At 39.6% G+C, this 14,723-nt stretch overlaps 1 protein-coding gene across 2 annotated transcripts in view; it reads left to right on the top strand.

The window, feature by feature from the left end:
• The window catches only part of PIWIL2 (piwi like RNA-mediated gene silencing 2), a 71,963-nt gene extending 58,512 nt beyond the window's left edge, over positions 1-13,451 (top strand). Inside the window, exons 20-22 of one of the 2 annotated variants that reach the window (XM_045774106.2) lie at positions 9,074-9,327; positions 9,779-9,886; positions 11,605-13,451. In XM_045774106.2, the coding sequence (XP_045630062.1) occupies positions 9,074-9,327; positions 9,779-9,886; positions 11,605-11,761 (519 nt within the window). In that variant the 3' untranslated portion in view covers positions 11,762-13,451. The remainder of the gene's footprint in view (positions 1-9,073; positions 9,328-9,778; positions 9,887-11,604) is intronic. The other variant, XM_045774107.2, reaches the window with a different exon arrangement.
• The last annotated feature ends 1,272 nt before the right edge of the window (positions 13,452-14,723 follow it).

Below are 14,723 nucleotides of genomic sequence, written 5' to 3'. Positions count from 1 at the left end.
TTATTTGAGACAGAGAGAGAGAGCACAAGCAGGGGAAGTGGCAGGCAGACAGAGAGGAAGAAGCAGGCTCCCTGCTGAGTAGGTAGCCCCACATGTGGCTCGATCCCATGACCCCAGGATCATGACCCAAGCCAAAGGCAGGTGCTTAACCAACTAAGCCACCCAGGTGCCCCAGCCATCTGTATATCTTCTTTGGAAAAATGTCTGTTCATATATTCTGCTCATTTTAATTGGATTATTTTGGGGGTGTTGAGTTTTACAAGTTCTTTATATATTTAGATACTCTTTATTGGATATGTCATTTGCAAATATCTCCTCCCATTTCATAGGTTGCCATTTAGTTTTGTTGATCATTTCCTTCACTGTGCAGAAGCTTTTTATTTTGATGTAGTCCCAATAGTTTATTTTTGCCTTTGTTTCCCTTGTGTCCAGAGATATATCTAGAAAAATGTTGCTATGATTGATGTCAGAGATATTACTGCCTGTGCTCTCTTCTAGGATTTTTATGGTTTCAGGTCTCACATTTAGGTCTTTAATCCATTTTGAGTTTATTTTTGTGTATGGTGTAAGAAAGTGGTCTAGTTTCTTCCTTTTACGTGTTGTTGTCCAGTTTTCCCAACACCATTTGTTGAAGAGACTGTCCTTTTCCCATTGGATATTCTTTCCTGCTTTGTCAAGGATTAATTGACTTTATGGTTGTGGGTTTATTTTTGGGTTTTCTATTCTGTTCTTTTGATCTATGTGTCTATTTTTGTGCCTGTACCATACTGTTCTGATTACTACTTTATAATAATCCAGAATTGTGCTGCCTTCAGCTTTACTTTTCTTTTTCAAGGTTTCTTTGGCTATTCGGGGTCTGTTGTGGTTCCATACAATTTCTCAGGATTGTTCTGGCTTTGTGAATAATGTTGGTATTTTGATAGGGATTGTGCTAAGTGTGTAGATTGCTTTGGATAGTATAGACCTTTTAACAATATTTGTTCTTCTAACCTATGAGCATGGAATGTCTTTCCAATCCCCTACTATTACTATATTACTGTCAGCTTTTTCCTTTATGTCTGTTAATAGTTGCTTTATGTATTTAGGTGCTCCCATGTTGGGTGCATAACTATTTACAATTGTTATGTCCTCTTGTTGGATTGTTCCCTTTATCATTATGTGGTGTCCTTCTTTGTCTCCTGTTACAGTCTTTCAAAGTCTGTTTTGGGGATGCCTGGGTGGCTGGGTTGGTTAAGTGTCTGCCTTCAGCTCAGGTCGTGGTCCTGGGGTCCTGGGGTCCTGGGATCGAGTTCTGCCTTGGGCTCCCTGCTCAGCAGTGGGCCTGCTTCTCCCTCTCCTCTCCAATCATGCTCTCTCTCTCAAATAAATAAATAAATAAAAAGATTTTTTTTTAAGTCTGTTTTGTCTAATACAAGTATTGCTACTCTGGTGTTTTGGTTTTTTTGTTTTTACTTCCATTTGCCTAGTAAATGCTTCTCCATAACTTCATTTTCAGTCTGCATGTGTCTTTGGGTCTGAAGCGATTCTCTTGTAGGCAGCATATAGATGGGTCTTGCTTTTTTATCTATTCAGTAACGTTGTCTTTTTTATTAGAGCATTTAGTCCATTTAAATTTAAAGTAATTATTGATAGGTATGTACTCCTAACATTTGTTACTTGTTTTATGAGCCTGGCAGGGCCCAATCTCACGACCTTGAGATTGTGACCTCAGCCAAAACCAACTGAGCCACCCAGGAACTCCTACTTGTTTTATGGTTGTTCTTTTTTTTTTTTTTTAATTTTTTTTTTAGATTTTATATATTTATTTGACAGAGACAGAGACAGCCAGCGAGAGAGGGAACACAAGCAGGGCGAGTGGGAGAGGAAGAAGCAGGCTCATAGCAGAGGAGCCTGATGTGGGGCTCGATCCCGTAACGCTGGGATCACGCCCTGAGCCGAAGGCAGACGCTCAACCGCTGTGCCACCCAGGCGCCCCTGTTTTATGGTTGTTCTAATAGTGCTTCTCTGTTCCTTCCTTCCCTTGCTCCTTTGCCATATAGTTTGATGGCCTTCAGTGATATGCCTGGATTCCATTTTCTTTATTTTTTCTGTATCTATTACAGGTTTTTGGTTTGTGGTTGCTGTTAGGTTCATATATAACATCTTATGGGTTGCTTAAGTTTGAATTCATTTTAAAAGCACTAAATTTTTATTCCCCTCTACCAATCACGGTGTATGGATAGGATGTCTTACTTCATATTCTTTATTTTGTGATTCCCTTGGCTGATTTTTATAGGTATAATTGATTTTATTGCTTTTGTGCTTTAACCTCCATAAAGGTTTTATAAGTGATTAATCTACTTTTTTATATGTTTGCATTTATCTTTGAAGTTTTTTTCTTTTCATAATTTTCTTACTCCTGTTATGACTTTTTCTATTCACTCAAAGAATTTCCTTTAGTGTTTCTTATAAGGCTGGTGTAATGGTGATGATCTTTTTCAAGTTTTGTCTGTGAAACTCTATCTCTCCTTCTATTTTGAATGATAACCTTGCTGGGTAGAGTATCCTTGGATGGAGTTTTTTTCCTTTCAGTACTTTGAATATCTCATGCCACTCTCTTCTGGTCTATAACATTTCTGCTGAGAAATCAGCTGATAGGGTTTATTAAGTGTCTTGGTGTGGCCCTCCTTGGGTTGATTTTGTTTGGGACGCTCTCATTTCCTTTTGTATATGTTCAGTTTCTATGTGGTAAGCATGGGGATTACATTTAACATCCTAAAATTCTAACACTCTAATTTGAATGTGTAGTAGTTTAACTTCAACAACATAAAAACTCTGCTCTTTACAGGTCCATCTTTACCTCTTTAGCTGTTGATGTCATAAAATTATATATCTTTATACATTATATGTGCCCAAAAAGTTAGACTTATAATCCTTTTAAATACATTTGTCTTTAAATTTTGTAAAAAACAAGATTTAGGGTTACAAACCAAAGGTAAACAATAGTAAGTTTTAGACTAATCCTTTTTTTAAATTTACTAGTCTTATAAATCGTGTAGAAAATTTTAAAATGTAGTACCAACCATCGCTACAATGATATTTAACCTTTATTGAAATCTTAATTTTTTCACATGGCCACAGACATTCTTTTTTTTTTTTTTTAAGATTTTATTTATTTATTTCAGACAGAGAGAGAGAGCACAAGGAAGGGCAGAGAGGGAAGCAGACCCCCCACTGAGCAGGGAGCCTGACATGGGGCTCAATCCCAGGACCCTGGGATCATGACCTGAGCCAAAGGCAGCCGCTTAACCCACTAAGCCACCCAGGTACCCCAGGCATTCTTTTATTTCATCCTGTAGGACTCCGTTGAGTATTTCTTGCATGGCATGTCTCTTGGCAAGAAACTCAGCTTTTGTTTACCTGGGAATGTCTTAATTTCTTTCTTTCTTTTCAAGAAATAATTTGCTGGCCTAAGATTTTGTCTTCTAGTATTTTGAATATATCAGCCCACTACATTCTAGTCTCCATAGTTTCTGATGAACAGTCTGCTGATAATCTTACTGAGCACTTCTTGTGTGCGATGCCTTGTTTCTATCTTGTTTTTAAGACTCTTTATCTTCGGCTTTTGAAAATTTGATTATGTGTGTCAGTGTGGTTCTCTTTGAATTCATCTTACTTGGAGGTCATTGAGCTTCTTGGATGTTTATATTCATGTTTTTCATCAGATTTAGGAAGTTTTCAGCCATTATTTCTTCAAATATTCTCTCTGCCCCTTTCTTCTCCTGGGAGGCCCATGATACATATTTTGGTCTGCTGGATGGTGTCCTATAGGTCCCTTAGGCACTATTCTCTTTTTTTCTAGTCTTTTTTTATTTCTGTTCCTTAATCTCAGTAATATCCATTATACAGTTTCAAGCTTGCTGGTTTTCTTCTGCCTGTTTAGATCTGCATTTGAATCATCTAGGGAATTTTCATTTCACTCATTGTACTTTTCAACTCTAGAAGTTATTTTTGGTGACTTTTTAGGTGTTCTCTTCATTAATATTTCCACTCTTGTTTACTTTGTCCACGTCTCCCTTTGGTTCTTTGAGAATTTTTTAAAACCATTGTTTTAAGGTCTTTGGTCAGTATAACTGCCATGAGGTCTTTGTTAGCAACAGTTTCTGTTGATTTAATGTTTTCCTTTGGGCTGTACTATCTTGTTTCTTTTTTTTTGCTTTGTGAGTTTTATTGAAAACTGGACATTTGAATCTAATAATGTTGTAACTTTGGAAATCAGATTCTTCCTCTTCTTCAGCGCTTTGCTGTTTTTGTTTTCTTTTTTGATCGTTATAGATTATGACTGTGCTGGGACTTAAGGTCTTCTAAGTCATTTTTTTAGTTTTTCTCTGTCTGGGCATGCATTGTCACTTCCTGATTATTTACATATATGCAGTTGGTTTTGATTGTCTAGTCTTCAGTGTCTAACCCCCAGAAGAGGAGAAAGAGCAAAATGAAGGGCAGGGGAGGATGCCACTTTCCCATTAAATCCTCTGGAAGTCACTTTTGCTGGAGAGGTAGATGTAGCAAGAATGGCTGACTGCCTGTTTGCACATGTCTGATCAGAAGCAGCAATCAGGGCACAGATCCCAGTATTTATAGGACAGCACCCTGCAGTGTGGGTGAATATGGGGATAGGGCTGCTTTTGTACTGGGAGTAGAAATAACCTGCACTTCACTGTCCAAGACTTCCAGGGAAGTTGCAAGCCTTCAGTAAACTCTTCAGTTCCAAAATAGTTTACATCAGGTGGATTCTGCTAGTGTATTTGTAATGGGGGGGGGGGGTAGGGTGTATTCCTTGTTCTTCCTCCTCCACCATCTCTTAAAAATCCTGTCAGTCTGGTCTGTTTTTGATAAAAATTTCTCCAGCCTCAGGCCTCCTCTTTCTGCTACCCACACTCACTCTTAGCATTCGTCTCTTGGATCTTTAGAGATTCACTGCTCATCTGTGAAGGCTCCTCTGTGCTCAAGTCAGTTTATCAAGGCTTTCTTGCATCTGCCAGTCTTTGATAGTCCCATATGGAAGTGTGATTTTTTAAAAAGATTTTATTTATTTATTTATTTATTTATTTATTTGGGGGGAGAGAGAGAGAGAGTGCACATGCATGCGTGTGAGTGGGGGGAGGGGCAGAGGGAGAAAGAACCCAAAGGACTCCAAGCTGAGTATGGAGCCCATTGTGGGTCTCAATTCCACAACTTCAAGATCATGACCTGAGCCAAAACCAAGAGTCAGATGCCTAACTGACTGAGCCACCCAGGCACCCCTGGGAGTGTGATTTTTATATTTTGATTTTTTTGCATGTTACCATAAGAATGAAGGTTTTTGTTGTCTTTTGACATTCTGAACTAGAAGTGTTCTAGTCCTAATGCCCATTCTTAATCGTCTTTGATCTGTTTTTTTATTTTTAAAAATTTTTTTGAGGATTTTATTTATTTGAGAGAGAGAGAGAGAGAAATAGCAAGAGATAACACGAGCAGGGGAGGGGAGAGGGAGAGGGAGAAGCAGGCTCCCTGCTGAGCACAGAGCCTGACTGAGAGCTTGATCCCAGGAGTCTGGGCTCATGTCCTGAGCTGAAGGCAGATACTTAAACAACTGAGCCACCCAGGCACCCCGATCTATTGTTTAGATGGTTGCCAGAGTAGTTTTTCAAATGTGTGACTGATCACATAGTGGTCTCTAGTTGTTTTCTTACCCCTTCTCCAGCTATAATCTAGGCTATTGCTTGTGTTCTACCCGGAATCCTTTTATCCTTCTTTGCTGCCTGAATTGTTTGCTGATCTTTCATTACACCTTTTCCTGAGACAGAATGTTCATTTCTCCCTCTAGATGACAAGTGTCTTATACTTTTCTGTTCTTACAGTGTTTTGCTTACACCTTTATAATGTTATTTATAATTTATCATTAGCATTTACTTTATGTGTCTGTCTCCCCAGTTTTAATTTCGGTTCCATGAATATTTGGATTGTATCAAAGAAATTTCTAAGTTTCTGAGACTAGCACAATTGCCTGTTTTTAGTGGCTTTCAGTGTTCTATGAATGAATGGAGACATACTAAAAGAACATCTCAGACTTTCAGCAGATACTGATTTTCTACTTGATCCTTGTTATTATACTCAGCACTAGCAATACCAAGTCAAAGAAACAGTCCTGCATTCAGGGTACTCATTAATTTATTTAATGTATTTATTCTATTACTGGAGTGGTTTAATAATATACATTTAACATCTATGTTTCAATATTGTGATTTGTTGGGGTATCTTGGTGGCTCAGTCGGTTAAGCATCTGCCTTTGGCTCAGGTCATGATCCCGGGGTCCTGGGATCGAGCCCTGTATTGGGCTCCCTGCTCAGCAGGAAGCCTGCTTCTCCCTGTCCCTCTGCCTGCCACTCCTCCTGCTTGTGCTCTCTCTCTGTCAAATAAATAAATAAAATCTTTAAAAAAATATATTGTGATTTGTCTTATGTCCTGACCCCTGTCTGGACCATAATCATCATTTATGAAATGAGGAGACTGGATTAGATGACCTAGAAAAGTTGCCATTGTTAACTATTATTAGATTTTTAAACTCCTTGATAACAGGAATCATGTCTTTCACTTCTCTTGGCAGCTTATATAGGGCCAAGTACAGTGTCTCACAGTCAGTGATTGGTTAGCAAATTTTAAAGAAAAAGGTGATGTCAGTGAATACTTCAAATGAATTTGTTTCTATTTTTCACTCTATTGATCTCATTATGTCTCTTCTCTGTAATTAAATATCTATATTTCCTTGATCTGGCTTGTTCTCAACAGCTTTTAAAGATAAATGTAGGTGGCTGTTGAATAATGCAAGGGTTAGGGGCACCAACCGCCCCCCCTGCCCACAGTCAAAAATCTGTGTATAACTTTTGACTTCTCAAAAACTCAACTACTAATACCCTGCCATTGACCAGAAGGCTTATCAATAACAAACAGTAGACTTAACACATATTTTATGTGTTAAATATGTCACATACTGTATTCTTACAACAGAGTAAGCTAGAGAGAAGAAAATGTTGAAATCATAAGGGAGAGAAAATGCATTTACAGTACTGTATTGTATTGAAAAAATTAATGTATAAGTGGACCCATGCAGTTCAAACTTGTGTTGTTCAAGAGTCAACTGTATATATTTTTTACTTTATTCCTCTTAACAACCCTGACAAGAAGGTAAGATGGTCGTTTATCTCCATTTTTGAACTGAGGAAACAGTGTTCAAGATCATAGCCAAGGAGCAGCAGAATCAGACTCAGTCCCAGATCTCCTGACCCCAGATCCAGTATCCTTCCTCTTTGTTTCCTTATCTGTGATTTGAGCCTTTCTTCCTGATCTCAGTACCTGTGGTATCCACCTTTTAACACAGTGTATCAGTAAGAGGTCTTTCAGAAGTCATGGAAATGTGTTAACTTCAGGAAAATGAGAATTAGTTGATAAAATTATGGATCATCTCAGGATTGGTGAGAAGGTTTAGCATCAAGCTGGGAAATGGGCAGTAGTCAGAGTAGCTCCTAAAGTTCCAGAAGCAAGGACCTAAAGAGACACTACCACAGAGAAACCAAATCCTAGTGATTTTCATTCTCTGCTCAAGATTCAGAGCAATGAAGAACATTATGTTGGCATGACTTGAGTCATCTTTATGTGCTTTGGTTAGTGCAGTGATTCTCAGCTGGGGGCAGTTATATCCTTCCAGTGGGCAATGTCTAGAGGCACTTTTAGTTATAACTGGGGGCGATTGCTACTGGCATCTAGTGGGTAGAGGCCAGGAATGCTAACTATCCTATAGTGTCAGCCCCTGCAAAACAGAATTATCTAGCCCCATAGATCAGGAGTGCTGAAAACCCTTGGATGAGGGGGAGGCACCTGGACTAATAGTCCTATCAGACTTATCCTGTTGTGGGTAGAAGGAAACTAAATGTTCTTACCAAAAAAGGTAGAATAGATGCTGGACAGCCAACAACAACACAAAAAAAGTAGTACAAACTGGAACAATAATGTCAGTTTGGGACTGTGAAGATGAATACACATTCGTAAATGGAGTACTTAAGGTGTTCTAGAAGAAAAGGGATATTTATAAAATATTTGAAGTTCTGAACTTAAACTTCAGAAATATTCTAAATGCTTATGTTTAAAAAGTATCCTTTAAATTGAAACTTAAAAAGAATAAAGAATGTATAAAGAATGAATAGTGTAAAGAAATGTATAGTGTGTATTTAATTCAGTAATAATTTAGGTTTCTGAGGGGAATTTAGGTTTTTGAGGTGAATAACCTATACCACACAATTAAAATCAAACTGCTACTTACTGTGAATCAAACTAAAGCACTTTTCAGGGAACTTCTTGTTTAAAAATAGAACAGCTTATTCTCTTGAACTATTGAAATCAAACCCAGCTAGAACATAATTATATTCTCTAAATGGGAAACACATTATTCTTCAAACTGATTCAAGCCAGCATCCAAATTTGATTTGGATCCATAGACAATTTACCATGACTTTTTACTGATTAATTACTTAAAGTAAAAATGTTTCACATTATCCCTGATTGTAGGATAATATTTAGTAAAGGACCCTTTCACTGACTAGCAACTTTGGATGTCGCTTATACATAAAAAATGTGAAGATGGTAGATCTGTATGATGTGCAGTCATGTTAGAATTTCTCTAACATTTTACCTTGTTCTTTGCCTAGACAGTAATTCATGTTAAATCCAAGTCATAGGAAGACTGATTCACCCCATAATTTTCCTATCATTCCTTTTAGCTTTGTGTATGTGCCATACGTAGTATGTGGCTCATCACTGGCTTATTTTTGCTTTCATATTTTATAACCCCTTCGCTGTACCAGGTCTGTTTTACTACCCTGAGGAAGTCTGGAAATGGCTAGACACATTCCCCCCTGCCCTTATGTCATGGTGGGTTTGGTCCCCCCTATTAGAGGGATCTGCTGCCAGATCTCCAGGCTGTGTGCTGAGTGAGCCTCTCCCTGCCTGCAGTTATTAACCCCAGACCCCACAGTTCACCTCAGTGGGGTGTCCGTTGCAGGTGAACCACTGTCTCCCAGAGAAGATCGTGGTGTACCGTGATGGAGTGTCTGATGGCCAACTAAAGACGGTTGCCAACTATGAGATTCCTCAGCTACAGAAGTGTTTTGAAGCTTTTGAGAATTATCAGCCCAAGATGGTAGTATTTGTAGTTCAGAAGAAAATCAGCACCAATCTGTACCTGGCTGCTACTGAGCACTTTATGACTCCTTCCCCTGGGACTGTGGTAGATCATACCATAACAAGCTGTGAGTGGTAAGTGGGGAAAACATTATATTTCAACAAGAATAGGTTGGAGGAGTTATCTGTTCCCTGGGTATTGGAATGGGGAGGTTGCCTAGAGAGATGTGGAATGGAATCCTCAGAGATTTTACTGTTATAAAATATTTTCAAAAGGATTAGAAAGAAAACAACAATAAAGCTTTTACCTCTTAAGTATAAAATATTGAATGCACGTTCTAAGGTTGTGCGTGCTTTTTTAACCTTCTGCACACAGTTTTGGCAGTTCCTCCTACCACTCTTAAATAGCCTGTTGAGTCTGGAATCCTAAGCTTATGTAATCATGGTTTGGTCTGTGTGTGTCCTTGATCCGGTGATTTGACCTCTCTGAGCCTTAGGTGAGGTAGCCAAAATGATCACCAAGATCTTTTCCAGTCTCTCTAGCCAGACCTGACCATATCATTCCTTTGTACTTTTTCCTTCCTAGGGTGGACTTCTACCTTCTTGCTCATCATGTCCGGCAGGGTTGTGGCATTCCTACCCATTACGTCTGTGTTCTCAACACTGCGAACCTGAGCCCTGATCACATGCAGAGGTGAGCTGACCGAGAGATAATTTATTCTGTCTCTTTTGTAATTAATTCTGGCTAGCTAGCTAAAATGGGGTCAATACCTCCCCCACCCTTTTGTTATTTACCCTTTGAGTTTCTTCTTGTCTTTCATGGTAATGGTATCTTTTTGAAGAGTGATTGGTATTTCTTGTGCACATTAAAATTATTTGAAGAGCTTTAAGTAAACAGTGATGCCCAGGCTTTACCCCCAAGCATTTTAAGGCATTCTTATTTTTAAAAAACTGCTCTGGGGGTGGCTGGGTGGCTCAGACATTAAGCATATGCCTTTGGCTCAGGGCGTGATCCCAGGGCCCTGGGATCGAGCCCCGCATCAGGCTCCCTGCTCAGCAGGAAGCCTCGTTCTCCCTCTCCCACTCCCCCTGCTGGTGTTCCCTCTCTCTCTCTCTCTCTCTCTCTCTCTCTCTGTCAAATAAATAAATAAAATCTTAAAAAAAAAAAAAACTGCTCTGGGTGATTACAACATACAGAGTTTTGAGACCCAATGTCCTTGGACTCAGCTTATATCAGTACTTTGCTGGAATACTTACCCTTCTGCAGTCCTTACCCTTCTGCAACTTCTTCTTGAGGGGGAAAAAAAAGTTCTCCTGTCATTTACCCTGTTTCCTTTCTTTTTTAAAAAAGATTTATTTATTTATTTATTTATTTATTTATTTATTTATTTATTTCTCAGAGAGAGTTGGGGGGAAGAGAGCACCAACAGAGGGAGTGACAGGCAGAGGGAGAAGCTGGCTCCCCCCTGAGCAGGGAGCCTGATGCGGGACTCAGTCTTAGGACCCTGGGATCATGACCTGAGCTGAAGGCAGAGGCTTAACCGAAGGAGCCACCCAGGCGCCCACCTTGTTTTGATCTAAAAACGGGGGCACCTAACTACTGGGTATTTACCCCAAAGATACAGACGTAGTGAAGAGAAGGGCCATATGCACCCCAATGTTCATAGCAGCAATGTCCACAATAGCTAAATTGTGGAAGGAGCCGAGATGCCCTTCAACAGATGACTGGATTAAGAAGTTGTGGTCCATATATACAATGGAATATTACTCAGCTATCAGAAAGAACGAGTTCTCAACATTTGCTACAACATGGACAGCACTGGAGGAGATAATGCTAAGTGAAATAAGTCAAGCAGAGAAAGACAACTATCATATGATTTCTCTCATCTATGGAACATAAGAACTAGGATGATCGGTAGGGGAAGAAAGGGATAAAGAAAGGGGGGGTAATCAGAAGGGGGAATGAAACATGAGAGACTATGGACTATGAGAAACAAACTGAGGACTTCAGAGGGGAGGGGGGTGGGGGAATGGGATAGACCGGTGATGGGTAGTAAGGAGGGCACGTATTGCATGGTGCACTGGGTGTTATACACAACTAATGAATCATCGAGCCTTACATCGGAAACCGGGGATGTACTGTATGGTGACTAACATAATATAATAAAAAATCATTTAAAAAAAAAAAAACGGGGGCACCTAAAATGAGGGAATTTACCTATTTTATCCATGTCCTCTTGACTTACAAATAGTGGAAAGGAAATAATTCCCCTTAAAAATGATTCCCAAAAGTTGCATCATGTATTTCTCAGTCCCCCAGTTTTTTGAAAAGTATGCTGTGTGTCATATACCCATTTGTACATAATTGTGTCGCAGATGGAAGGTGGATTCTATTTTCTGTTTGGCTTACAGGTTGACTTTCAAACTGTGCCACATGTACTGGAATTGGCCTGGCACCATCAGAGTTCCAGCTCCTTGCAAGTATGCCCACAAGCTCGCTTTCCTGTCAGGACAAATCTTGCATCATGAACCAGCCATCCAGCTGTGCGAGAACCTCTTCTTCCTGTGACAGGACGGCCAGGATGTGGGCTGGTTAGGGAGGTTAGAGCTCTGAACTCAGCTGCGACTCCTGCAGGAGCAACAGGGATGGAAGGGGTTTTTGTGTTAGGTGGGTTTTTTTCACCAACCCAGTAGAATAAGATATTTCTTCTTCTTCTTCTTCTTTTTTTTTTTTCTTTTATACCAGATAGCACCAAGTAATAATTTCCATTCTAAATATCAGCTGGAAACTGCCTTGTGGTCTTTGTAGAGCAAGTGGAGGAAGTACTGCTCCTGCATAGATGGGGAGGTGAATACGGGGTACCTGGAAGAGCCTGCACAGCCAGCATGTGCTATGCAGGCCTGCAGAAGCAGCCGTTACACCTTAGAAGTTCTGCTTACTAAGCGCTTCCCGTTTCTGGCGCCAGAGGTGATCATGAATGAAGTCATTCCAAGTTTCTTAAAGTAGAGTTACTTAATTTGGGCAACTGAGAAAGGTAATAAAAAGGCCTGTGAGGCAAAGTTTTTCAAGATACTGCTGTTGCCGGCAAGTGTGAAAGGCACGTAGTAAAACCAGCTGGTGGCTTAGACAGGCCCTTCTGACCTAAGCTTGTCTGGGGATTGAGTTTATGACACCTGTGACATGAGTTGGCTTTGAAGCTTTCGAAAGGGGCCTTTAGCCATTCCTTAGCGTCCTGAGAGAGGCCAGATAGGTTTTTTTTCTGTATATTTTTGTTGCTTTACAGTGTCCCATGTTGATTTCTTCCTATACCCCTCACCCCCGACACACATTTGCTCTGTTACTGATCTTTAATAAGTTTCAGCTTTTAAATTAAGAATCAGAACATGGTGAAATTCAACAGCTAGGAAGGTTCATGACAGAGTGTGAGTCTTCCTTAAACCTTTCTTCCGGATGTGCGGCCTTCTTTTCGTTGATGTGTTTGTAAATGGAATCACTCATTTCCCTTGCTCAATAACCTATTCCTGGCTGTTGGCTGATTTTGTTAGGAATTTTTCTGAATCCAGCTTAAGATTTCCAGAAGTCAGCTTTGGAAAACATGACATTCCTGCCAAAGTCCAAACATTTCAGCTTAGAAAGTTGTCACTCTGCCTGTGGGGTTTTTGTGTTTATTTTTCCCTGTTTTAAAATCTTCTAACCCCTTCAGGGTTAATTCAGTTTTAACTTGCTTTAACTGGTTTTAAAAGCCAGTTTTATTTACCCTTTTCGAATTTGTATTTATTTTTTGGTGTGATGGCTTGGAGAGGACAAAGCAGAAATTCCCATTTTATATGACTGTGTGAGAAGAGAAACTTTAGCTTTAAAAACTCCTTAGAAGAAGAAAACCAAGCAAGTTTTCAGTTTATTGCGTTGCCCAGCCTCTGCTTCAAAGTTCTGTTGAAGAACTTGGAGTGTTAATAGTTCTTAAGTGCACTTCCGATTTCATTTGGAGTGCAGGACATAGAGCTAAGACCTGGAATTTAAAACCACTGAATCAAACAACTTGGATCACTGATCTCTGGTGTAACTGATCAGCTTTCTGATTCTCTTTGGAAGCGTTTTGAAATTTGAATTTCTCTTTTGAAGTTGGATTTCCTAATACTCATTTTCTCTTATATAATCAGAAAAGACAAATGCTTGAATATAATACAGAAATTTCTTCACTTTTTATTCCTGTTTTCTTGCCTTGTTTTCCAGTCTTAATGTGAAATGATTGGGCTGTGGGGTGGGAAATAAATAAAAACAAATTTGTATAAATGTGAATTTGTGTTTGAAATAGTGCTGTTGATATATTGATATAGTTCTTTTCCTTCCTAGAGCTGCAACGCTTGTTAGAATTATTAGTTTATTATTCAGTATGCAAGATGCAGCTCCAGTATTAGTAGCAAGGTAATTTCACTGTGACCTAGTAATAAGATTTCTTGGAATAGTCACTAACAGTCTTCTGTGGCAATTGAGGGACGTATCTGTGTGCATGTGTGTATGTGTTGTCTTGTTTTTCAAATCTCTTTTCCCATCAGACAGTTTCTATTACCTATGGGAGAGCCAGCTCCAAGAGTGGCCTCTCTCTTCCCCTTTTTCTTATAATTCTTGCCCTTCTTTCTATAACCCTTAAAAATACCTTCCCAAAGCATGCTGGCTGCTTGCTTCACCACTATGTCTCCTTGTATTTATTTAGAAACTCCATTCTGAAACGGTGTAGTGCTTCTTGAACTCATTCTGTTTCTTTCTTTTTTTTTTAAGATTTTATTTATTTGAGAGACACACAGAGAGAGCACAAGTAGGGGGAGGGGCAGGAAAAAAGCAGACTCCCCTCGATTCCCGGGACTCCAGGATCATGACCTGAGCTGAAGGCAGACGCTGAACCAACTGAGCCACCCAGGTGCCCCTGAACTCATTCTAGATAGAACCTAATTTTTTTTTAAAGGATTTTATTTATTTATTTGACAGAGAGAGAGACAGCGAGCACAGACAAGGGGAGCAGCAGGCAGAGGGAGAGGGAGAAGCATTGGCTCCCCTTGGAGCAGGGAGCCTGATGTGGGGCTCGATCCCAGGACCCTGGGATCATGACCTGGGCTGAAGGCAGATGCTTAACCGGCTGAGGCACCCAGAACCTAATTTTTTTTTAAGTAGACCCAAATAAATAAATACATAAAAGTAGGCTCTATGCCCAACGTGGGGCTTGAACTCATGACCCCAAGACCAAGAGTCTCATGCTTCACTGACTAAACCATCTAGGCACCCTTAGACAGAACCTAATTTCTCTACAATGTTACAGAGCCCTTTACTTGGGCAACATTTTGTTGAATGGTGTGAAAAAGGAAACAGTTTTATAAATAGGCTATCTTTCTATATTAAAAACAAAATTTGTGCCTGAAATTTCTCAGTGATTTGAGATTACTGGAGAAGACCCTACTTTCACTTTGTGGCTCCATACCTAGCTTTATCTGAGTTTCTTAGTAAGTTTTCCTGTCTGAATTTATTTTCGTTCTTT

The sequence above is a fragment of the Ursus americanus genome, chromosome 13 (assembly GCF_024610735.1).
Source record: "Ursus americanus isolate L20-20 chromosome 13, mUrsAme1.1.p, whole genome shotgun sequence".
In the NCBI taxonomy this organism is placed as follows: domain Eukaryota; kingdom Metazoa; phylum Chordata; class Mammalia; order Carnivora; family Ursidae; genus Ursus; species Ursus americanus.
Note: the sequence above shows the minus strand (reverse complement) of the source record. Positions and strands in the feature narration are given on the sequence as shown.